The 26,215-nt window shown below is 46.8% G+C and overlaps 1 protein-coding gene across 6 annotated transcripts in view; it reads right to left on the bottom strand.

Moving 5' to 3' along the window:
• Positions 1 to 1,864: 1,864 nt before the first annotated feature.
• NRF1 (nuclear respiratory factor 1) overlaps positions 1,865 to 26,215 on the bottom strand; it is a 135,941-nt gene continuing 111,590 nt past the window's right edge. For 4 of the 6 annotated variants that reach the window (XM_066262293.1, XM_066262290.1, XM_066262291.1 and 1 more), the window contains exon 11: positions 1,865 to 2,256. In XM_066262293.1, the coding sequence (XP_066118390.1) occupies positions 2,093 to 2,256 (164 nt within the window). In that variant the 3' untranslated portion in view covers positions 1,865 to 2,092. Of the gene's footprint in view, positions 2,257 to 17,416; positions 17,519 to 25,387; positions 25,849 to 26,215 lie in introns of those variants that run through there. The other 2 variants (XM_066262296.1, XM_066262295.1) reach the window with 2 other exon arrangements.

Below are 26,215 nucleotides of genomic sequence, written 5' to 3'. Positions count from 1 at the left end.
CCAAGGCCAGCATTTTACAGGATTTTACAGGAGCGGTATAATACAGCCACTCTGGCGACGGTGGACGGCAGGAGCCCGGACCTGTCCTGCACTCTCTTTAGAGAGCCGCTGCCATGGAACACAGTTCAAAGCCCACTGAGCTGGAGCACACGCGCCTTCCACAAAGCACAAGCCACCCCGAAATAGGCCCTAGAGACTAAGTGCTCCTATAGAGATGAACAGTTCCACTTCTTGTTGCCACATTTTTAAACTATTTATTGAATGAGGCAGTAATAGACAGAATGGAAAACAACACAGAATTCATGCTCTGCTACTGGGTTTGCTTGCGTCTCTTCTTCTTGGCAACGTCTCAAACTATCAGGAGGTCATTTCATCACAAAGAAACACGGACTTGAAAGTCCCTGGACAGCTTCACAATGACGATAAAAAATAATAATTAAAAAAATAACAAATTATAGAACTAGGACTGTTTATATGTAAATTTTCCTTCCCTCCCCCCACCCGTTACTTACAGAAAAAAACATACAAAGAACACTGGATAATTTTATATAAAACAAGCAAATACAAGAAATCTGAAACTTCTCAAAGGCTGAGCAAGACGTGAATAATCTTTTAATGTCGCATTAAAAAAAAACACATTAAATACACTATCACACTTAGGGGGCCTGGGAGGAGGGAGGAAGAGTTGTCCCTGTACTCAAGGAGCAGAGATTTGGCCTGTCGAAAAGTCAGGTGAATGTAGCCACTGGAGACTCAGGGCTTGCAGCTCAGAAATCACAGGCTTTCGTCGTTACACAGAATGCCCAGACCAATCAACAGCTGTAAGGAAGACGCTGTGTGGGCTGGACCCACCAGGATGCACCTGGGAAAACTGCAGGATTCCCCAAAGGGCCTGATGCTGGAACTCGGGAAACGCCCTTGGTCCTCTTCTCTTCTTCCGCCCCTGCCCGCCGCGTGACAGCCAACCTTCCTGAGCCAGGTGCCCCCCTGTCAGTTCCAATCTCCCCTCTGAAGCTACAGAGTCACAGGAAGGAGGAAATTGCTCCCACTGGTGTACCTGGTCTTTGAAGGTTTTCTCTCCCTCCTTCCTTTCCTCTTCCAACCCCTCCCACTCCCCCTCCCACTCTCTCTCCCTCCACACACCCACAAGCACACATAATGCGCACACACTCCTCAAACCCTAATACTTCTGTTACCTTCAGTTCATATATATGACCAATTTAGGACTGACCTTGAAACCAAAGCAATATTTTAATAGTCATGAGATCAAGAAGGTTTCCTGGGAAAGGGAGGAGATGGGAGGCCACGGAAAGCCCTCTTGTCCCTGCCGGGAATCTTAGAGACATTCACCTGCCTGTGGCAAGGTCAGCACCTGGGCCCGCCCGAGGAGCAACTTAGCTGCCAGACCACAGGCCCCTGGACTTTGTAAGCACAATTCCGGATCCCACCCATGCTGGAACTTCCTTCCTCGAGCGAGTTCAGGAGGGAGAGTTCTGGTGGTCACTGGGAGGCAGCTTTGGTGAAGGTCATGGTCACCTCCACCTGAGTTTGTCAGTAGCTCAACGCATGACCCTGGTATGAACAAAAATCTGGTGACTGTGTCTGGCCACGTACCCTACACCCACTAAACTGGGTGAATTATTTTTTTTCCACAGTGCACCTTAATTTCATACAGATAATTCCATGCGGGTTTCATATATATATATATACATATACATATACATATATATACTTTATATATGTAAATGTGTATATCCATATGTACACATATACATATATTCACACTCACACATACACACACATAAGTATACACACACATTTTCGCAGAAAGGAGTCCTGCCACAATTTGGCTTTTTCGGGACAGTGAAATTGACACCGCGGTATCTTGCTCCACCAATCCCAGAAAATCAAGAGTGGTGCTTTAAAAAATGCAATTGCAAAATCCGCTGCCTTGTTTCCTTTTTTAAAAAAAGGGCTAACAATAGACGTTTCTTCCGAAGTCGAGGGACTTAATTCCATCTGATTGCACCGCTGCAAATGTGTAAAAATGTTTGAAGTAGACTAGAAAACGACGCCATGGTCTGGCTGCATGTCACTGTTCCAACGTCACCACTTCCACAGCTTGGCCGTCCATGGTGACGGTGCTGTCTGATATCCTGGTGGTCACAGGGGCCATGGCCACCTGCACCGGCCCATTGCCTTGGGCGAGGCTGGTTACCACAGTCTGGTACATGCTCACAGGGATCTGGACCAGTCCTGGGGAGACAAAGCGGAGACATTGGTGGGGATCAGGCTCGGCTTCCAGATGCTGCTGGACAGGCAGCCAGCTCCAGTCTGCAGGCAATGGGATACCCACTGTCCAGGCACAAGTACACCCCTCTTTATTGCCATTTTTATTTATTTATTTATTTTTCTGAGAGAGAGGAGGAAGGGAGAGGAAGAGAGAGAGATGAGAAGCATCAACTCATAGTTGCATCACCTTAGTTCACTGGTTGCTTCTCATATGTGCCTTGATCGGGGGGCTCTAGCCAGCAACTATGGGATCACGTCTATGATCCCACGCTCAGGCCAGTGACCTCAGGGTTTGGAACCTGGGTCCTCAGCATCCCAGGTTAACACTATCCACTGTGCCACCACCGGTCAGGCCCCATTTTAATTCTTTAAAACAGACTATCAGGAAAGAAAAGTTAGGAGAAATTGTGGAGACATACCTCAGAGCGGGGCCTCCCCAACCTGCCAAGAGCTGGCCCTGCCCACCTCCAGCTCTAGCATGGTCACCATGAGAATGGCCCCCCACCGGCCAGGTCGGTGGGCTGTCCTGGTCCTCCTTCAGGAGAGGCCTCCATCAGCTTTCTGTGATACTCTGATTCCTTCAGCCTGCTTCCTTCCTGTGTTCAAGTTTCTCTCAGCTTGGAAAAACATCTCCCTTCATCCCATCCTGTCTTCTGGCCACTGTCACTTTGCTCAGAGTCAGCTTATTTAAGAAAAAAAAAGTCTAGGCCCTGGCAGGTTGGCTCAGTGATAGAGTGTCATCCCAGCATGTGGATGTCCTGGGTTTGATTCCCGGCCAAGGCACACAGGAGAAGCGCCCATCTGCTTCTCCATCCCTCCCCCTCTCCTTTCTCTCTCTCTCTCTCTCTTTCCCTCCTGCAGCCAAGGCTCCATTGGAGCAAAGTTGGCCTGGGCACTGAGGATGGCTCCATGGCCTCCACCTCAGGCACCAGAATGGCTCTGATTGCAGCGGGGCAGCACCCCAGATGGGCAGAGCATCGCCCCCTGGTGGGCATGCTGGGTGGATCCCAATTGGGTGCATGCAGGAGTCTGACGGCTTCCCCCCCTGCTTCTCATTTTGGAAATAAAAAAGTCTTGGTTATTAGTTTTCTGATTTTAGATTTCACATACCAATAAAATTTCTAAATACACTTTGGGGTCAACTTAAAAAAGCAATCACTATTACTTCACAGTGGAAAGGATAGTTCAACAAAGAAAGAAAGAAGCAGGTAACCCCAGAAAAGGGCTGTCCTTCCTGAGAAGGGAAAGTCGATCACTTTATAACATTAAAGAAAGGAGTTCCTTAAATAAGGCAGAATAAATGCATGTATCCAATTTCTCTTTCTCCTAAAACTGAAATTACAGTGAAGGGGAACAAAAGGATATCAGTGAGAGATGTCTATTATTTCTGGAAGATGCAAAGCAAATGCCAGTGGTTCTGACTTATCAGAGAAGTGAACACTGCCACTCCAGGGTCCCGGGAGGGCTCAGGACTTGGAAGTCAAGCTCCTGCAGAAAGAGGGCGGGGCGGGAACGGGAATTTGTGGGAAGTTTGTATTCAGCTGCCTGGGTCAGCGGGCCACAGCTGTGTTCTTCAATCGCTGGTCCGCAGGCTGGTGGTAGTCTGTAGGTTGGCGCTGGTCTGCAAACCAGTGGTTGAAATCGCTGGGAGGCCACACCAACCCCAACACTTCTAGGTTGACAGAACATCTGAAGTTCATCGACAGGTTTGAAAAACAACCTGGAAAGGCCCATAGTGATCTGGCAGGCAGGGTGGTAGGTGGGGGAAGGGCAGAAGGACAATGAAAGCCTGGCGGGCTGTCCTAACACCCTGGGACCCCGGGTCACCTAGCACGGCCCTGCACAGCCTTACAGCAATTCACTGTCTCGCTCTCTTTTTTTAAAGAATTAAAAATTACTTTAAAAAATTTTTATTTAGTGATTTTAGTGAGAAGACAGAAAGTAGGAGAGAAAATATGAGACTTAAGAGGTCCAACCTTATAACAGAGTTCCAGAGAGACTAGAAAAACCAGAAGGTAGGAAATTATTCGACACAGTGTAAATAAACATCTATAATTGGAAAACACGAGTTTCAGACTGAAGAGGTTCACTAAATGCTTGGCACAACAGACACAAAGATTTCCAGAGATGCGGCAAGAAAAAAAGCCATGTAGGAAGATCTGGGAAGCACAATATTGCAGGACTTCTAGAAGACAAGGACGAACGCCTTCAGAGGTCAGAGAGGGAAGGGCCCAGTTCAGAATGCTGTATCTGCTCCATGAAAAGTGATCCCCATGTGAATTAAGTGTGGAGCAGAATAAAGACAGCTCCAGAGGTGTAAGGGCTCTAAAACTGGCCACCCAGGCACACCCTCTGGGATGCTCTGAGGGATGCACAGAAAGCTAATGAAGGAGTGGCTTTGGGACCTGGGGGACAGAGCCCATTGCAGCGAGCTCAAGCTGGGGACAGGGTGAGGGCCAGGAGGAGGGCCGAGCTGGGGACAGGGTGAGGGCCAGGAGGAGGGCCGAGCTGGGGACAGGGTGAGGGCCAGGAGGAGGGCCGTGCTGGGGACAGGGTGAGGGTCAGGAGGAGGGCCGAGCTGGGGACAGGGTGAGGGCCAGGAGGAGGGCCGAGCTGGGGACAGGGTGAGGGCCAGGAAGAGGGCCGAGCTGGGGACAGGGTGAGGGCCAGGAGGAGGGCCGAGCTGGGGACAGGGTGAGGGCCAGGAGGAGGGCCGTGCTGGGGACAGGGTGAGGGCCAGGAGGAGGGCCGTGCTGGGGACAGGGTGAGGGCCAGGAGGAGGGCCGAGCTGGGGACAGGGTGAGGGCCAGGAGGAGGGCCGAGCTGGGGACAGGGTGAGGGCCAGGAGGAGGGCCAAGCTGTGGATTTGAGGACAGAGGGAGAAAATGGCATGACCACGTGAGGAAGAGTGCTGAGAGGGGTTTTCCAGAATTGAGTAGAACAGGTAATTGCTACTTTAAAAAGTAGAAGAGAAAAAAAAGCACATATTAACCATGATAATTACAATATACTCATCTTGGCAGTGAACAATTTTTATGTGATTATAATATAAACAAAGAAACTGAGTTTTCAAAAAACTGTGATAATGTCTCAGTTCAAGAAATGATGAGCCTGACCCATGGTGGCGCAGGGGACAGAGCATCGACCTGGAACGTTGAGGTCGCCGGTTGGAAACCCTGGGCTTGCCTGGTCATGACACATATGATAAGCAACAAGCAAGCAATGAACAACTATGAGTTGATACTTCACACTCCTACTCCCCTCTCTCTGTAAAATCTATAAATAAAATCTTTAAAAACCAAAGGAAATGATGATATAAGACTACTATTTAGAGCAGTAAGGAAACACACCAGAAAAGAGCGTGAGGTGTTGTCCCGGGGTATAGTCTTTTTTAGAAAAAGTCCTTTTAGTCATTTTTTTTTTAATTTTTAATTTTGGTTTATTCATTTTAGAGAGGCGAAGGGGAGAGAGCAAGAGAGAGAGAAAGGGAAGGGGAGGGAGGAGCAGGAAGCATCAACTCCCATATGTGCCTTGACCAGGCAAGCCCAGGGTTTCAAACCGGCAACCTCAGCATTCCAGGTCAATGATTTTTCCACTGCGCCACCACAGGTCAGGCTTTTTAGTCCTTTTTGATATTTAAAACCATTTAGCATTTTAATAAAACTAAAAATTAATTTTAAAAAGGGATATCTTTGCCTGACCTGTGGTGGTACAGTGGATAAATCGTTGACCTGGAATGCTGAGGTCACTGGTTCGAAACCCCAGGCTTGCCTGGTGAAGGCACATACGAGAAGCAACCATTACAAGTTGAAGCTTCCCACTCTCCCACTTCTTTCTCTCTCTCTCCCCTCTCTAAAATCAATAAATAAAATGTTTAAAAAAAATTTTTAAGGGATATTTTATTAGAATATTTTCTAATACAAAATAGAAAACAAAATAAAATGTTATTTTATAATGTTAAATGTCATCTAACTTGTTTTCAAGGGACAAGTACTGCTAGTTTAGAAATAAATATTTGATGATGCAACATGAAACAGGGCTTGATGACTTTCTGCCTTGATGACAGTCATTTCTGGAAATCCAGACTCACCCTGGTTGTGTTAACAGGAGTGGAAGCCCCCCCGCCCCAACATGAGATGCTGGGCCTGGAAGAGCAGAGGATGGGCCCACACGCTCACACAGATTGGGCAGAAAGCAGCTCGGCCCGAGTACGTGTGAAGACCACGCCTCTCCTACAGCCGCCACAGTGCACACTGACCACCTTCACTCTCATCGTCTCTTCTGGTCAACATTAATGACGCCACCCAAAACACGCAGCAGCAAAGCCAGTGTGCCATCCTCCAAAGCACCCACACAGGCAAACAGCAACCAAGTCCCAGAACAAAGCTCAGTCTCATTTCATTGCTCTTGCTTCTGGGCTTGATTTGGTTCCAAAAGTTCCAAACTTAGGGACAGAGTCACACGCTTTACAAATTCAGTGACTGCTGTGAGCAGGGAGCCTCGCCCTAACTGTGAGCACCTCCGAGTCAAGACGGAGTGGAGGGAATCTTAAAAAAGTGTCAGAGTTCAATCTCTTTCATGTGCGTTCATGACCTATTTGGGTTTCCTATGATGTGAGTCCCTGTCTAAATTTGTTAAAACAGGGTTCAATGTCACGGAAGATCTGCCCTAGAATAAAATGGAGAAAGGTTCCAATGCAGAAACGCTATCGTCTGCCGCTGTTCTACCCAGATGATCTTCTGAACACTGGTCCTGCTGTCTTTTACAATTCTGCAGTGGTTCTCAGCGGCCCCTGGGATATAAAGTCCAAACCCCTCTGCAGGCATTTAAACCTTTCCTGTCACCCCTGCTGTTCAGTCAGCCTGGTGTTTTTACACCCCAGCCAGGTGAACTATCTGATCAGGGTCTCGACATACACACCTCAACAACATGTGCAACACTACTTCTGCCCGGAACGACTGTCCTCAGCTTGTTCCGTGCATGGGCTCCTCTCTTTCTGAACTCCCACAGCACTCGGTACTGGACTCCACAGAGACTGTGGTCCGGTTCATTATTGCTGTTTGCCTGTCTTGTCTCCATGGAGCTTGTAAATTCCTTAAAGGAGGGATGGAGTCTCCATCTTTGAGTCCCTAGCAATCAGCAGGAACTCAGAAAATGTTTTCAACACTCACGAATGAAACCTCCATTCTGAGCTTTCTCAGGTGTCTGTACTAGGGATGGGGTGGCTGAACTGGGGGAGTCTTAGGGTGACCAGGCTGTTTCAGCATGGGGGCTCCCAGTCCAGGAAACAGCAGTATGGAAACTATTCAGGACTCATCTAAGTCAAACCATTTTTAACCATCTCAGCTCTGTCCTTCACCTCATAATCAGGGCAGGACAACTGGCCTCTACAACTGGGTGGTGAAGGGAACCCCATACTGAGCTGTCTCAGGTGGTTAACTGGTAACAGCAACTCACATCTGAAAAGATTTTCGGGGGGAGAGAGTCCATATTCAAGGTCATTACATAACTTCAAATGCCTTGAAATTTCAATTCCATTATATTCTACAGTCACTTTTAGCCTATCTCTACCTTAAATAAATGCATTACCATCACATTGTGGGAACTTTAGACTCAGTCTCTCTCTTTTCTCTTACACACACAGCCATTTTGACATGGATTAGATTAAACCATCTCAGTGTCTCTGAACTAGCAGCCTTTCTGTCCATGGCGATGGAAGGGGGAGGGGACAGAAGCCTGGAAACCCAGCCCGCACTAAACCAGCGGCTGCCCTTGGAAGAGAGACGATTAAATGCTGAGGTACAGTAATCAGGCTGGGATCGTCCACGCATCTGTTCAGCCTGCCCCTGATTAGCCCTAATCTAGAAGGCGTATGCTAATCTAAGTTTGTATTCTGGGTCATTTCAACTGATTAAACAACAGGAAGCTCTTCACATTCTACCTGAAGGGCTTGAAGGTTTTCAGAGAGACCCTATACAACCCTAGTAATTAATAAGACTCTTGGCATTTGTCGAGCACTTTGCAAAGCCTTCTGCTACCCACTGCATTTCATCTGAGTTCTGCTAGGACCCTGGAAAAGCAGGGAGGGCAGGTGTTCTTCCCTGTTACAAATGATAGGGAAGCCCCTTGGGCAGAGCCACGGACTTGCCATAAAGGTGCATACTTAGAAGTCCCCCAATCTCTAGTACCTGAATCTTCAAAGCTATAAGAAACCTTAGAGTTCATTCAGGTGAATAAATCTAATCCCCTTTCTTTTTCTTTAAATTCAGAAGTAAACAGATAAAAGGTTTATTGAAAGCAGAGGCACATACACCGAGAGAAGCTGTCTTTCTCCTGGGAGACTTCCCAGGCAGCAGAATGCCCTCACCATTGAGCACTGCGGCCGGCAGGGACCCAGAAGGGGAGGTCTTCCTCGTGGGGCTCACTGCCGTCTCTCCTCTCAGGCTTCTTGGTGAGGTTTATAGAACCGGCCAAAATGGAAAAAGAGGCCAGAGGTGACTCAGGAACTTCAGGTCCCAGCCAGCACAAGGATTTCCTTGTCAAACAGCAGTCAGACCAAAATCCCTGGAGGAACTGCTGGCTCGGGGACCACATTTCCCTGTAAAAGACGAGACCTGACCCTGCTCTAGTTTTCTACCAGCTGGGTATCATTCTGGAGCCCAGTGGGCAAACATACTTCTCCCACCTCAGTAGAGTGGCAATTACATTCTTCCAGATGCTCAGGCCAAAAACCTTGACGGCAAGTCACCTCTGACTTCACATGTGGTACACTAGCAAATCCTGCCTACTCTCTTCACATACATTCAACCAACCAGCTCGGCTACGGCCCCAGACAAACTCCCATCACCCCTTGCCTGGGCTGTGCTCAGCGCCCTCTGTGACTGCTCCGCTGCATTTTGTCCTCCACACAACTGTTGGAGGGATCACCTAAAATTTCTACTCGAGGTGATGGATATGGGGACACATTCTAAGGGGTTTAACTTTGTTAACTGCAAAACAGGAGGCCATGGGTTTTATAGTGGTCTGTCTCGCATGGAGTCACCGGGGAGGCTTTGTGGTATGCGCTGGGCACTAATTAGAGTAACTTTAAGGGTTAGGGTCATGGCCTTGCACACTGTGGATTTACCATTCATGAACTGAGCTACTCTATTTCTGACCTCTCCTGAGATAACGAGTTTCATCACTTTACCCACTATATAATGGAACACACACACACACACACACACACACACTTTGTTGGCTCTCTTCTATGGGAAAAATAAAGTCTAAATAGCTAATAGTTGAGGGCTTATTCCCGCTGTTCACAAATACCCTATGTTATCCCTTCATTACAACCATACCCTCCCCCACAGTGTACCCCCAGCACCATATGGATTTGCTCAGACGGGTCCCTCAGCCTAGATCTGTCCCCGCTGATGTAAGTCCTGCTCTGATAATTCCCACATCTTCACAGGTCACCCAGACAGCAGAGCCCACTGGCTCCCCCATTCATTCGGCATCAGCTCCATGCTAACCTGTTTCTAAGTAGTTATCGTGTTTCTCTGCATAAAGCTACTTTCTTAGGTTGTTGGAGAGGCAATCTCTTTGAACACTGAGCAACCTGAACATAGTAGATGCTTAATAATTGAGCCTGACAACTGATCATGTTCTTCATGAGTTTCAGAAACTTGATTACATTCCTATTTGTTTTGGCTTCCATAGACTGAAAAGACTTGTAGCTTTTCATCCTGCTCCTGAATGAAGTAGGATTTCTCCACTACAATCCAAAGGTCGTGCAGCCAAATGTACAGTAGTCCAGGCACATGTATGTGATAGTAAAACAGGCAGTTTTATTTCCATTAAAGGCTGTCCAGTCAGAGAGACCCCCACGTGAATCCTGGCTCTGCCACGTAATGGCGTGAGGCTCACTTTCCTCCTCACCATGTAAAACAGCAATTACCTACTTTACAGGGGGGCTGAGAGTGGGAGGTGCCGACCAGGTAAAGTCTGGCACAGTGCCTGGCACGCAGTAGGTACCCTGTAAATGTCATCTGTGTTTCTAAGATGGCTCTGAATCAGAGGTCTGCTGAAGTCTGGTTGGGTCACAGATGTCACACAGGAGTTCTCAGGACACAGAAAGGGAAGCGGAGACAGCACAGATCTCCTTTCAGCAGCGCTTCGCTCCTGCCAGGAAGCACACCACTCCCCAAAGGCTTCAAAGATGTAAAGATTAGAGATAAAAGCCATGAAATCAGGGCAGATGGGCTGGCAGGCCGCTTCCTTTCTGAAGCGTAGCAGCAGTTGGAACGGGCATCGGAACAGCGCATTGTACACACAGTTATTGCTGATTCCGTGCCCTGGTAACAGAATAATCCAGACCACAGCACAAATTGATATTAAGAATATAAACTATACGATCAGGGACGATACGATATATCATCACTCTGGTAAATTTCTAACCCTTCCAGAAACTATACACTACCACAGGCTCAAGCCTAGCAGAGCACAGAGCTGCAGGCTGGTCAGGGTCACCCAGAAGCACACACTGCCACCCCCGCCCCACCCCACGACAAGATAGAGCAGGACAGACGGCCCGAGGAAGAATGGGCCTTTCATTTGCCCTCACGGTCTGGGAACCCTTAGGGAATTGTTGTTTGCTGTAACTGAATCATGCAGCCCAAAGGCCTTCCAAGTTGGTCATGGAAATATCTTTAGTTGGAAGAAAAATATTGATAGTTCCGAGAGAAAAATAGAGAGCCAAGCAAATAAATGACCAACTAAACACAACTGCTGATTGAAGAAAAATGATTCTTAAAACTCAAAGGTTTTAAAATTTACAATATCATGCCTTCTGTGGTTTATGGAATGACAACTAAGTATATGTATCAGGAATTTACTGGCTTAGATGGAAGCCGGGAGACTATGTCTGGAAGGAATGGGAACAGAGACGTAAGAAATGAAACCATGTGTTGTTATTACCTAAGTAACTACTAGAGTTTCTAAAGAGCCATCATGCGTTTCAACAGGTGTTTTTAGGGGTGACAGGTAAGAGGGAAGTCCTTTAAAAATTCATTTGCAGGCCTGAAAAAAAATTTACACCAGTGACTGTCATCTTAGAAAACCACTACTGTATGAAAAAGCAGGCATTGGGATGTGCTAGTATAGAAACAGAACATGAACAGAAAAATCAGGTGAAGAAGCGAGTCATAGGCAGGCAGCAGACAGAGGCCGAGAATAACAAGCCCGGACCAGGTTGAAAGAGGACAGACGCAGTGCAAGAAAAAGAAGGTCGTGAGAAGAATGTTCGTATCAAATGAAAGGAGAGCCATCCAGGTGACATTCGTGATAGGAAGACAGAGAGGAAAGAGAGAAAGCATTTCTCACCCAGGGGTTCTGTTCCTGTTATATTAGCTGTTCCTGGGACATTTAATCTTCCTTTTCCGTGTTTTCAAAGTCTATGGCTTCTGGGTGCATTTAAGGGATTTATGGATTAAAATATGTATTACGTCTGGCAAGTACTGAATCTTCTCATGAAGCCAGGAGCCTCACAGGGGCCTTGGTGTAACAGGCACTTCTCAGCATCCAAAGTTTTGTCCGCATTGGCCAGACAATTGCAAGCTTCATTTGGAAAAACTACTTCCTGGAATGACTCACACAGCAGTGACTGTCTGGGTAGAACAGTGTCACTGTGTCCTTCGCCTGATCCTACAGACCACGGGCAAGCTCCTCTTGCCCCCATCCCCTAAGCCAAATGTTGAAGATAAATTCATTTTTTACTTTATTAGTAAATGTATTCCAAAGCATATTCTGGAGATATAGTTTCATGATTCAAATTACTAGAGTGCCCAGGTACATTAGGGAAATCGAGGTTTTGTGTTCAGTGTTCAGAACCAGTGAGGTTTATTTTCCCACAGACTGAGCTCCTGATGTGGGGTTGAATCAGCCTACACCAAGGCCTGCGGATCTGACCATGAGGGTTTTAAGCTGCAACGGCAGGAGAGAAAAGCATTCGACCAAAGGCTGTGGGACATGTATGTGCTTGGACACCTGATCCAACTTCACGAGAAAGGCAGGAGGTGCACGGTAACTTTCCAGAAGTTACTGGAAGACGGTGAGAACAACATTCAAGGTCTCCGTACCAATGGACAGAGTATGGGCAATAGGTGAGGTGTTGATATTTTTAAACAGAAAGTGGAGCCAAAGTTTCTCCTGATAGAAACCTCAGAAGAAAGTCACCAGACTGTCTGGGTTTACAATAGTCAGGTATAGAAATGAACACGAGGCCCATTCGGGAATCATCCAGAGTTAGGAGCAAATATTTATTTTTCTATTATTATTTTCAAATTTTTTACTGTAGAAAATGTCAAATAGGCATAAAAGAAGAGAGACTAGTACAAGGAATCTCTCCACCCCCATGTGCCCACCACTTAGCCCTTGCCTGTTTTATCTCAACAGGTTAGACTGAGGCAAAGAAGCTTCCAAAGATGTTCTGCCTTTTCAGCCCTTCACATAGCACAACCTGGAGGTACCAGTTAGAAAACAGACACTACAACCTTCTAAAAGCACCTAAGGGCAGGATTAAGTTTGCTTTAGGCAGTGATACCCTGTAGACAGCCAACTGGAAAGTGGAAATAGACAGCTCTACGGTTTGATCTTCACAGAGAAAGAAATCTATCTCAAATTTTGGCCTGACCTGTGGTGGCGCAGTGGATAAAGCATCAACCTAGAATGCCAAGGTTGCTGGTTCGAAACCCCAGGTTTGCCCGGTCAAGGCACATACGACAAGCAACCAGTGAACAACTAAAACGAAGCACCTATGAGTTGATACTTCATGTTCCCCCACCTCCTCTTTCTGTAAAATTAATAAATAAAATTTTAAAAACAACAACTGTGTTTTGATCAAGTATTTACCCTGCTTTCCTACCTGGATTGTATTTAGCATAAACAAATTGTTAATGGGGACAAGTCCTCCCCTCACCCCCAGAACATTTTTCAGTTTTATTGAAATATAACTGACAAATAGGAATTGTGTAAAACTTGATATTTGATTTATGTATATATTGTGAAATGATCACAATCAAGCTAATTAAAATATCCATCACCTCACTTAGTTACAATTTCTATTTTGTCTCTTTTTTTGTGTGTAGTGAGAATAATTAAGATCTGCCCTTTTAGCAAACTTCAAGTATACAATATAGTATTGTTAAATATAGTCTCCATATGGTGGATTAGGTTTCCAGAACTTACTCATTTCACATAACTGAAACTAGTTCAAAGAAATATATATATATATATCTCATTTGCCTGCAAAGTAGTGAACAGATAGATTTAAAGGTGACAAGACCTGTAGTAATGAGACAATCAGACTGGTGCCACAGGGACTCAGGTGAGAACAAAAGGATGAGGTGTACATCCACTAGGCAAGCTGACTCAGCGGAGCCAGAACCCAGCCCTCTGGTCCACGTGATTAAACCCTCCTCTCACTGTGCTGCCCTCTGCAGACAGTGGTCACTGCTGAGTTGACTGGCCAGCTAGACAACCATTCCTGGTCCTAGGTCACCCTAGGTTGGGGACCGTGAAGGCAGAGCCACTGCACCCCGGAGGAAAAGTTCTTTATAAAAGAATTCCAGCTAAAAAAAGGCAGGAGGAATAACACTGGAGAACTCACCATGTTGTAAGTCCTAGTGAAGTAACAGACCTATACAAAATTAACCATGGTCACTAAAACCATTAGTGACCAGCAGGGCACAGAGCCTGGAAGGGCAGCCTCTCTGTCACTCTACCCTCCAGTGTGTCCTTCTTTCTTTAAAGACGAACCCTAGTGGCATGCTCAGTCAGCGTCCACTCACCAGGGGCACAGTCTGCCATGCAGACGCCTGACACCAGCACAGAACTCGGATAGTGGCATTCACCTGGGGAAGCTGTACAAATCCTTCAGAAAACACGCAGTGCCCTGCGTGCTCTCAGAATGCGTGTTTATAAAAGCAGATCTTATGGTCAGCTCTTACTTGAGCCACAAGGAGAGTGGTTCATTTTGCCTACATCACCCTCTGAACTACAATTTTTTTTTTTTTTCTTTCTGAAGCTGGAAACAGGGAGAGACAGTCAGACAGACTCCCGCATGCGCCCAACCGGGATCCACCCGGCACGCCCACCAGGGGCGACGCTCTGCCCACCAGGGGGCGATGCTCTGCCCATCCTGGGCGTCGCCATGTTGCGACCAGAGCCACTCTAGCGCCTGAGGCAGAGGCCACAGAGCCATCCCCAGCGCCCGGGCCATCTTTGCTCCAATGGAGCCTTGGCTGCGGGAGGGGAAGAGAGAGACAGAGAGGAAAGCGTGGCGGAGGGGTGGAGAAGCAAATGGGCGCTTCTCCTGTGTGCCCTGGCCGGGAATCGAACCCGGGTCCTCCGCACGCTAGGCCGACGCTCTACCGCTGAGCCAACCGGCCAGGGCATGAACTACAATTTATGATGTGCTTTTCTTGTAGCAGACTTACTTTCCTAATTATGCCTTCCTTAAACTAATATGAAGACTAATTTGTATTCCTTTAGCACTCAGCAGCCAGGCGGGAGTGGAGGAGATGGTCTAGGCTTTCACTGGCTTGCTGAGAGAAATCGTCAAAGGATTTAAAATGTGTCACAAGTAATCTGCACAACAGATAATCTGTATGTGGCAACTAAGAGTTGACTATGCTGTATTTCTATTTATAAAACTGACAGGCCGGCCCTGGCAGGCTGGCTCAGTGGTACAGCGTCGGCCCTGCGTGTGGAAGTCCCGGGTTTGATTCCCAGCCAGGGCACACAGGAGAAGTGCCCATCTGCTTTTCCACCTTTCCCGCTCTCCTTTCTCTCTATCTCTCTCGTCTCCTCCTGCAGCCAAAGCTCCATTGGAGCAAAGTTGGCCTGGGTGCCGAGGACGGCTCCATGGCCTCCATCTCAGGCGTTAGAATGGCTCTGGTTGCAAAGGAGCAGCACCCAAGATGGGCAGAGCATCGCCCCCTGGTGGGCATGCTGGGTGGATCCCGGTCGGGTGCATGTGGGAGTCTGTCTGCCTCCCTGCCTCTCACTTCAGAAAAATACAAAAAAACAAAAAACAAAACTGACAGGCCACTTCTGTCTCAGAGGGCTGCTATGAGAATAAGTAACATTTATTGACACAATTTGAGTTCATGAGATAAAAGATAGACATGACCTGAGTTTGAGGTCATAATATTTCACATAGACTCTTTCCTAGGAGTCAAAGTAACCATGTAGCAGCTAGCTACTAGAAACAGGCAGATGGGGGAAGCAGGAAGAACCTTCCTGCCCTTGGTCCCCAGAGTTGCTGAGACTGAAGGTGTGCCACCCGCTCAGGGTTCCACCCTCCTTGTTGTATACAATATGAACAATTCATGCACACACTCTTGGCCCAAGTGCCCACCCGCCCTCTTGTTAGCCAGAAGAACTGTTTAATAAGAAAAGGGCTCTCTTGTCCAACAGCAGGGCTGGGAAAGCTTAAGGCAGGGAAGGCCAGCAGGCGGGGCAGCAGCAAGTAAGACACTTCTGAAACAATGAAGGGGGTGGGAAAGGACATGAGATTTTTGAAGGAAAAACAAATTAAAGGCTAAAAGATAAAGATCCCAGTCTCAGTAATACGGCTTAGATAGAAACTCAAGGCACACTTAAGTAGTCAGGACACTTCAAGAGGTTCAGACCAATCTGAAACCACACTGAAGATGGGCACGTCCTATGTGTGCTGACCAATGTGGTGGCTATCGAACACCTGAAATGTGGCTAGTGGATTAAGGACCTGAACCTTTAATTTTATTTGATTTAAATTACTTTAAGTTTAAATAGCCAGAAGCAGCTCTAAACCCTTTCCAGAGCTTCCGGCGAGCCAACCCTGCACCATAAACGTGCTTTAGTCACACACACACTGTAGAACATGATAAGAGCTGCCTTTGTTTAGATGGAAACTCAACCTGAAACTGGATGCTTGCATTCACAAAAATATATTCTCCGGAATTCCCCTTATTTACACCACAGGTTTTTTCCTTTGCTGCCTTACCCCATCAACTTATTCTAACACCCCCCGGCCCCACCCCCTAGGTGAGCAACTTGATCAGCATTTGAGGACAATACAGGATGGCTATACATTATAGAGCTTCACACTGTAAGAAGAGGCTGGGCCAGGCGAAGTCAGAAGAATTGCTGGATGCCTCTTTAGGAGCCAATCTGATAGCAGGGTCTTTGTAGTCTGGCTCAGCAGTGTCTCAGTTTCCATATATAGACCCCTTCAATGATTCTCAGATCCAATTGCTAGCTTTAGAACAGAAAAGATGTTTTGATCAATTTCACTTCGAAAATCCCATTTCGGCTCTGTAAATCTCTAAATTGGGGCCTTTCAAATAATGAAGATTTGGGGTCATTATAAAGTCACTGGCAGTTCTGCTGACAAAGCCAAACCAACATGTCTCCTGGCTGGGCCACGGCTCTCGGTCTGACCAACAGGAGGAGAAAAGAGGCTTTGTCAGGAGCAGATGTGCAGTGGGGGGCCCCGGGAAAGCAGATCTGCTGAATGAGGCAGGTGCCACTTAGACATTCACTTTACTGACTCCAACCACAACCTCCCCTTCATTTGATATCCTGCTCTTGGCAGGAGGATGGAGAGAGAGCATCACACAAAAAGGAAGCATATTTATCCTGTTCAGATTACTGCAGTGCCAGGCTGCTGCTGCTGGGCTCTGCACACTCACTCTTTATTAAGCAAATGGTAGATGTGGGAAGTGAATCCCTGTATTTACACAGGTAACCTGAGAGCCAGAGGGCCCAAAACCATACAGGCTGTGATGTGCAAGCTATTAAAGTTAATAACAGTGCACTGACATTCCTTCAAAATCCTCGTGGAGGCATAAATACAAGGAGGAAAGTCCCCTTTGCCCAAAAACCTTAAAAACCTCATTCTGAAGAATATTTCCTGTTATGAAATTCTGGTTCTCGTGCAAACAGTGATTAATCTCCTTTTAACATGATCAATTAAAACCCACTTTTCAATCCACATATTGAAGAGAAATAACTCCAATTAAACTAGTCCAATCATGGCTCTGGATTTGGTATACTATGAAAAAAATGAAAAAAAAAAAAAAATCCCTTTACAGAATATTACCTGCAATGAGGCACCAAGATTCTGTCTTGGTTACAAGGAGCTGGAATCATCTAAGACCAGAATCTGGCTTTCGAATACAAAGACTCAGAAAGATCTGGGGACCTAAAGGGAAGGAGAATGAGATAACGAAATATGTAACTTGGCTTTGAGGACGGTGGGAATGGAGAGGAGACCCTGGTTGGTTGTGCCCATCTGCCAGATGCAGGCATGTTCTTGGGAATCTCTGGGCAGAATGTCCCGGCTCTTCAGTTTCCTCAAGCTGAGCACACCTGACGCAGTCAGACCAGGGTGCAGATGAAGGTAGCCCTGCATGGCTTGATAACGTGTGCTAGCTCCCTCCGGGCCTCAAGGAGCCAACTCGGCAGGCTCTGGGTTTTTAACATGGAAAGCTTCTACAAGCAGCTCCATTTGAACGATGTGGCCATGCTCAGATGAGTCCTAAGAATCAAGACCAGTGTATAGTGGCCTAATATTTCACTGTAAAAGGCCATTTTTTTCTAGTTTTTAAGTCTTCAAGTAGCAGAGCCTAGGTTAGCAATTCCTGGCTTATCTCTCATGAATGCCTGAGACCACCCCAGTTTATAACAGTAAAGGGAGGTGACACGTCCCCTTTGGACTTGCAGACTGGGCAAGGAGAAAGCAGAATATAACCATAATGACACTTTCCAGAGGCCTGCTCCTTCTGAAGGTCTCCACAGGTTAGCATCTTCCCAGGAGACAGAGGCACCAAAGAACCCCGACAACTGGAAACCCCTCCAGCTGTGGGGGCTACATCTGATGAGTGACAGGAAAGGCCTCGAATTTGAAGACTTGAAACTATTTTGTCTGCCCCAGCATGCCTGAGGGACAATATGCTTCCACCAGTAACAGAGGCTTTCTGAAGCAGGGGTCCTCAGTGTGACATTCACTACCTGCTTCCTCCAAATGGAGGCTTACTGGACCAGACCCTAAGGATGGGTCCCAGAAGTACTAAGAGCAAACCCTCTGAGGATTAAATCCTTTTCCATTAGGTGTGAGTGTTTAATAATACTGATAGTAGTAAACAGTTAGTGCATGATCATGATGCCCTGGGCACTAAAGAGTGCAGGACTAAATATTCTCTGCTGTCCCTAAAATTAGTAACATCAACATCTCTCCCTGGATGAGGGAGATTGGAGAGTCAGAAAAACTGCCACTTCCCCCTAAGACCGACCCTGGAGGGCATTCTGGGCTTCAGGAGATGGTATGAAGGGAGCAGGGAAGGACAAGTTTCGGTGCCAGGAAAGAGCTGGGTGAGTCACACCCACAGGGCAGAGAACTGTAAGCCCCTTTACCCAGCTCCATTTCTTAGATGCAACCATGCTTCATTGTGAAATCTGGAACTCATCCAATAGCAATGCCCCAGCAGGCTCTGGATATTTGATCCTTTTGGGGGAGGGGGATGGCGGGGCCACTATAAATCCATTAAGAGCATCTGGCTTGAAGATGCCTGTATCCAGAAAGAGAAATTTGCACTTGTGAGGCATCTAAATAAAAATGTGCAAGTGGCCTGACCAGGCGGTGGTGCAGTGGATAGACCGTCAGATTGGGACGTAGAGGACCCAGGTTCAAAACCCCAAGGTTGCCGACTTGAGCAGGGGCTCATCTGGTTTGAGCACAGCTCATCAGCTGGAACCCAAGGTCGCTGGCTTGAGCAAGAGGTCACTTGCTCTGCTGTAGCCCCCCAGTCAAGGCACATATGAGAAAGCAATGAACAACTAAGGTGCCTCAACGAAGAATTGATGCTTTTCATCTCTCCCTTCTTGTCTATCTGTCCCTCCGACTTTCTGTCTGTCTCTCTCTCACACACACACGTGCAAGTGGCCTGGACATGAATAAAGAGACTAGGAAGTGGGGCTAGGTGTCGCCACTGACTCCTGCTCAGGTTCTCCGGTTGGGGACTCCGCAGTGTACAAAAATAGGCCTGTTTCTTGCAACTCTGCTGCCCAGCTGTTTACTGGCTGCAGATTACTGCAGTCACGTGGTAGGTTTTTTACTTTTAAAGGAAAGCTATGCTGCCCATGAGCTGAGAAGGTCACAGGGAGGTAAGGCTTATGAAACATGTGTGCTGTTGTCCCCTGTGCAGAGGGATTTTTGCTGTGGCCGTTAGTTCAGTGCTATCCAACAGAACTCATTGCAATGATGGAAGTATTCTGTATCTATGCATTCCTTCACAGCGCCCAGGAGCGACACTGTAGCTATTTACGTTTAAATGTAAGTTAAAATTCAATAAATTCAGTACCTTGGGCTACAGTTACTGAGCACTTGAAATTAATGTAACTGAATAAATGAATTTTAAATTTTATTTAAACATACATAGTGAGTAGCTACCATGTTGGACAGCACACCTTCAGATCTTGGTTTTTTAAATTTTTTATTTTATTTATTTATTTTTGCATTTTTCCGAAGTTGGAAACGGGGAGGCAGTCAGACAGACTCCCGCATGCTCCCAACCAGGATCCACCAGGCACGCCCACCAGGGGGCGATGCTCTGCCCATCTGGGGCGTTGGTCTGTTGCGACCAGAGCCATCCTAGTGCCTGAGGTAGAGGCCACAGAGCCATCCTCAGCGCCCGGGCCATCTTTGCTCCAATGGAGTCTCAGCTGCGGGAGGGGAAGAGAGAGACAGAGAGGAAGGAGAGGGGGAGGGGTGGAGAAGCAGATGGGTGCTTCTCCTGTGTGCCCTGGCTGGGAATCAAACCCGGGACTCCTGCACGCCAGGCTGACGCTCTACCACTGAGCCAACCGGCCAGGGCCAGATCTTGGGTTTTGATGCCATTTATTTATCTGTCCCTGACGTCTAAAAACAGGGCTCATAAACTCTGGTCTACTCACTGTACTGGGTGGAGGTGAAACAATGCCTAAAGAGCTTGTTAATGGTAGTAGTAGAGGTGGTAAAAAAAAAAAAAAAGGAAGAAGAATGTAAGAAGAAAAAGAATGAACGTCACAACTAATCATGTGCAACACTTAGAATCAAAAGGCAAAAATAAAGCAAAACTGAGTTATTTTCCTGGTATGACACCTGCCAGCGTGTTTCCCAGAATGAAAACTAGTCATCTGAAGAGGACAGTTCGCTGCCTGCACGGGGGAAACCCCATCTGCAGAGAAGGTTTCCCAGAGTGGGGTGGGGAACAGCGTGCAGTGCCCAGTTCGAGGCCCTGCCCAGCTCGAGATGCGGCGCCCTCTTCAGGTCCCAGCACAGCCGCTTCCCAGCCAGCCCAGGTGGCAGGCCTAGTTCATGTACTCACCCCTCTTCCTCCTGAGCTACAGCTCATGGCTCTCCTCACCTTATTTGTCCTAAAAAGTGATCTTTTCAGCCCTGGCCAGTTGGCTCAGTGGTAGAGCGTCGGCCTGGCGTGCAAGGGGTCCCAGATTCGATTCCCAGCCAGGGCACACAGGAGAAGTACCCATCTGCTTCTCCACCCCTCCCCTTCTCCTTCCTCTCTGTCTCTCTCTTCCGCTCCCGCAGCGAGGCTCCATTGGAGCAAAGATGGCCCGGGCGCTGGGGGTGGCTCCTTGGCCTCTGCCCTAGGCGCTAGAGTGGCTCTGGTCGCGACAGAGCGACACCCCGGAGGGGCAGAGCATCGCCCCCTGGTGGGCAGAGCGTCGCCCCCTGGTGGGTGTGCCAGGTGGATCCTGGTCAGGCGCATGCGGGAGTCTGTCTGACTGTCTCTCCCCGTTTCCAGCTTCGGGGAAAAAAAAAAAAAAAAGTGATCTTTTCAGGCCTGAGTATGCTCCCCACCCCCTCCACTTAAAAATGGCCTATGATTCCAAAGTGGAAACAACTGTTAAATCAATCCTGATTTGCCTCTTCTTACAGAACAGGCACTGCCTCAGCATGGCCCGCCATCACCCCAGTATCTTTGCTTCCCTTCAGGCCTCCCTATCAGTGGAAGAGAGGGCCATTTATCTTACTAGGGGTGGCCAGAAACCCAGAGCTGCCATATGCACTGCTCTTTGGGGACATTTAGGGGACCTGCCACCTGAGACTCACTCACTGCTCACACAATATCCTGTCACTCAAGGGCTGCCTGCTTCTAGTTCTGGAGCCACTCAACTCCTTGTTTTTGGGTTAAAGGTACAAATAGCATCGTAGTATCAAAGAGTACATCTTTTAAAGCTATTAGCATGCTTCTGATGACTGAAAATGCACTTTTACAATAAATTTCCATTCAATAGTTATTTATTTAAACTTGAACTAAGCCTGAGCAGGCGGTGGTGCAGTGGATAGAGCATTGATCTGGGATACTGAGGACTCAGGTTTGAAACCTTGAGGTTGCCGGCTTGAATGCGGGCTCACCAGCTTGAGCGTGGAGTCACTGGCTTGAAGACCAAGGTCACTGGCTTGTGCAAGGGGTCACTGGCTTGGCTGTAGCCCCCCTGGTCAAGGCACATATGAGAAAGCAATCAATGAACAACTAAAGTGCCACAACAAGTTGATGCTTCTCATCTCTCTTCCTTCCTGTCTGTCTGTCCCCCCAACCCCCTTCTATCTCTTGCTAAAAAAAAAATAGTAAGAAAAAAGTGACTTAATGCATCTTTTGGGAGAACAACACTGACATCTTTCCTAAATTAATTTAACATTTATATCTCTACTGACTCTTTTGGGAACAAGCCTATACACTAATGTGATTAGAGAATGAAGAACAAAGAAAAAGAGAGAATGAGAGATGTATTTTATAGTTTATCAAGATGAGCACTGGCACTCCATCTCTTTTTTTTTTTTTTTGTATTTTTCTGAAGCTGGAAACAGGGAGAGACAGTCAGACAGACTCCCGCATGCGCCCGACGGGGATCCACCCGGCACGCCCACCAGGAGCAATGCTCTGCCCACCAGGGGGCGATGCTTTGCCCCTCCGGGGCGTCGCTCTGCCGCAACCAGAGCCACTCTAGCGCCTGGGGCAGAGGCTGAGGAGCCATCCCCAGCGCCTGGGCCGTCTTTGCTCCAATGGAGCCTTGGCTGCGGGAGGGGAAGAGAGAGACAGAGAGGAAGGAGGGGGCGGGGGTGGAGAAGCAAATGGGCGCTTCTCCTATGTGCCCTGGCCGGGAATCGAACCTGGGTCCCCCGCACGCCAGGCTGACGCTCTACCGCTGAGCCAACCGGCCAGGGCTCCATCTCATTTTTAAAAAGAGCTGGAAGAGGCCTAACCTGCAGTGGCACAGTGGGTAGAGCATCGACCTGGAATGCTGAGGTCGCCGGTTCGAAACCCCAGGCTTACCTGGTCAAGGCACATATGAAAGTTGATGCTTTCTGCTCCTCCCCCCTTCTCTCTCTCTGTCTCTCTCTCTTTCTGTCCCCTCTCTCTAAAATGAATAAATAAAATCTAAAAAAAAAAAAAAAAAAAGAGCTGGAAGAGGAGGACATGTAGTAAGAATGAATGCTGGTGGCGATAATAAGGGGAAAGTGAAGAAAGTCACCCTTCATGATGGAAGTTGGAAGACAATGCAGGTGTGAGATTTGGAGATTATACTGTTAGGAGGAACAAAGGCCATGCTAACTACTGCAAACTCTGTGCTGGAAGGGGACTGCAGTCCTTGCCACCGGGTGTGATATAACCAAATGCAGGAGGCAGTAAACTCTCACCTTCAATCAAAGTTCCTTCAATTTCCTTCACTTAAAATTATAGAAAGTGCTTTGGATCTATTCCCATTTTTACAGTATTCATCTCTGAGCATAAACCCTTCATTTGCATAGGCAAGCATTTGGATTTGTCCTAAAGACAGGAAAGTAGGGTCTGCAACAGTTCTGTGTGCTCTGCACAACTTTCATATTTGGGAGAATGGTGGAGAAAAAACTGATGCTGACAGCTGGTAATTTCACCTTTACGATGTATCTCTGTGTCCGGCACTATGCTAAGCGCTTGACAGAGTCATTTTGTATAATGCTCACAATTACCTTATGAGTTTGGAGCTATCATTATTCTAACTTTACAGTTAAGGCTCAGAGAGGTCAATGTGCTTGCCCCAGATCACACAGCTTGGTAGTGTTGCAGCATTTAGAGTATCCTGTAAGACCTGCAACCCTCCCCTTTCCCTTGCCCCTCCTTTTACACTCAGCTCTATACCAGATACCCACAAAGTTAAATGACTTTAGCCACCACTTTCTTTATTTTTTCCTAGCCAGCACTTTCTATGACAGGTGCTTAATCGTTTTTAGGGGGAAGGGGTGGGGAGATAGGATATGCCACTGACCTATTCGCACATCTGATCAAAGCTATGGGTCCCAGAGAAATAAAAAAACGTTTTGTGTAGAACTACTCAGGGTCCACAGACCCCAGGGTTAAGGGTGTCCTAATATTCTTATAATACACACAATTTTTCATAGAAAATTCAAACACACACTGCCTGCTTTGGGTAGAGCTGGTTTACCTCTGTAATCAGTACAGAACAGACCGCTCGGCCCTCCAGTCCCACTTGGGCAGCCTGCATAACAGGAATGTGTGGTCCAGTCTCTCGTGCAAGGACCCCACCCAACAGTCCTGCTCTCTTATTGGAACTTCATGTTTCTGTCCGCATCCATCTCCTCTTTTATCCCTCTTGCTAAAAAGATCATTTTTTAAATATAAAAAAGTATTCAAATAAAAACAGTTGAGATTAAATTCAACTGGGGAAACACATATTTTTAAAAAATTTAATAAGGTTAAAGAAAAGCAGGGGGGTAAAAAGGTGAAGACATCTTCAGTATGAAGAGAAGATGGAATTTTTCTTATGAGAAATTATAAAATTGATTCAGTTCTATGTGGTAGTTGGAACAGGTGGTAAAATGCATATTGTTTTACCGCGCAGCAAGGCTGAGTGGCGTCTTGTAGTTGTAAGAAATTTTATGCACATGAATCTTACGGGGGAACCAACCTCAGCAGCGGGGCTGCAGCCAGGATGGGCCAGAATCAAGAGGGACGTGTTGCACTGAAATGGAAAGGGCTGCTCTTCCAGTAAGTATAATGTTAATGCCTTGTAATCAGCTTTAATTTTTAAACAGCTCCAGCCCTCTAGTTCACTTCCCTTTGTTCAGGGCACAAGGAAGGCCACCGGCCCCATATCTCAACCAGGATAGCACAGAAAACTGATGGTTTCTGGGTGGTGGGCGCTCGAGAAAGACATATGTATTCTCCAAACTCTCTGTAAAACCCAATTAAGGGCTGGAGACAGAGCCACAGGGAAGGTGCAGGGAGGAACACAGGAAGCAAATTAGCTGCCAACTTGCACCAGGCAGCAAGCTCACAGTCCTGAGCCCTTTCCCACACTCTCGCGCCCTACTACCTCGATCTCTATCTCCCTAGAGACAGGTGGGAAGGCTGCAAGAGCTCTGGAATAAATTGCAGGGCAGTAGGAAGGCTTGGGCAGAGACTTCTAGGAGGTGAAGAAACAACTCGTCACCTGGGCTTACTTCCTGCTGAACATCTAGTCTCCCTCAATGTCTCCTGGTTCTAAACAGCACCCATCCACCCATCCTCAATCAAATGAAAAGAAGGAGGCATTCATTAATTGCAAAGTGATCTGCTCACTGAAAACACCTAAGTCTGATGGAAAGCTGCTGACCAGTTCTGTGAATTCTGCAATTGGAGAAACACACAGATCTATGGGCTCCTCAAGTAAAGAGAAGCGTGCGTGTGTGCATGTGTGTGTGCTTGGACAGGGGACACTTGGCATCAGAAGCAATCAGAGCATCCCTGTAGCCATCAGGAACAGCTGGGGTAGATAGGTACGACGGCTAAACTACCAAGTAGGCCACCCGAAAGAGTAAACTATGCTACTATCCAATGTTGGTGAGGGGCAGTGAAGCTGATTCTCAATAGTACTTTCAGAAGTATAAGCAAGTCTAGGCTATGTAGAGAGCAAAGAATCAAAGATGTAGCAAGATTTTGTACAAAGATAAACAGTATTACTTTTATTATAAAAATTATGAATAAACTAAATTATCAACAATAGAGGAATTGGTTAATATGACGGATAATATGATAATGTATTAACAAGTATTAAAGCACTCAAAAAATATTTAATAACATGGAAATGGTTAAGATTTTCAGAATGAGTTATAAAATAGTACAGACATGATCCTAATTAGGTTAAAAACTTTTATGAGTGAGGAAAAATGACATAATTTGAAAACTCAAAAATATTAACATTCTATGTAGTGGGATTATGGATGATTTTTATAATCTGAACCCAAAAACTCCCACATCCCAAAACTAAACAAACAAAAACCCCAGCAAATGCTATGTCCCCTTTTTCTTTTATGGCAACTTCAGGAAAAGTGTCAGACATTTTAAAAAATACTGATACTTTTGCCCTGGCCAGATAGCTTGGTTGTTTAGAGCGTCGTCCTGAAGCACAGAAGTTGCTGGTTCGATCCCCGGGTCAGGACACATACAGGAACAGATCGATGTCCCTGTCTCTCTTTTTTTTTCTCTCTCTCTAAAATCAATAAAATAAACATTTAAAAAAATGCTGATAACTTTCTTAGCAGCTCTGGAAAGAAGATGGATGGAACAACAGTTGAAGCAGACAATTCCCATTAACTTTGTTGATTAACTAAGAACTTCAGTTATGTTCTGTTTCCCCCCATCTAGCTTTTAGGAATGAAGAAATCTGTATAAATCTGCAATAAGAGCTCAGACAGAAGAGCACTTGTAAAGTGGCCCAGTGCCACTATAACTCTCATTTTTTATTATTTTTACTGAAATAGGAAGAGAAAAGACCTGTCAATCTGGTTCCCTGAGGATCGCTAACAGTGGGCGCCAAGGCTAAGTGAAAGGTGACCGTCACTCAGTGCTCTTCAGCC

The sequence above is a fragment of the Saccopteryx bilineata genome, chromosome 2 (assembly GCF_036850765.1).
Source record: "Saccopteryx bilineata isolate mSacBil1 chromosome 2, mSacBil1_pri_phased_curated, whole genome shotgun sequence".
Lineage (NCBI taxonomy): Eukaryota > Metazoa > Chordata > Mammalia > Chiroptera > Emballonuridae > Saccopteryx > Saccopteryx bilineata.
The sequence above is the reverse complement of the archived record's forward strand: the minus strand, read 5'-3'. Positions and strand labels throughout refer to the sequence as shown.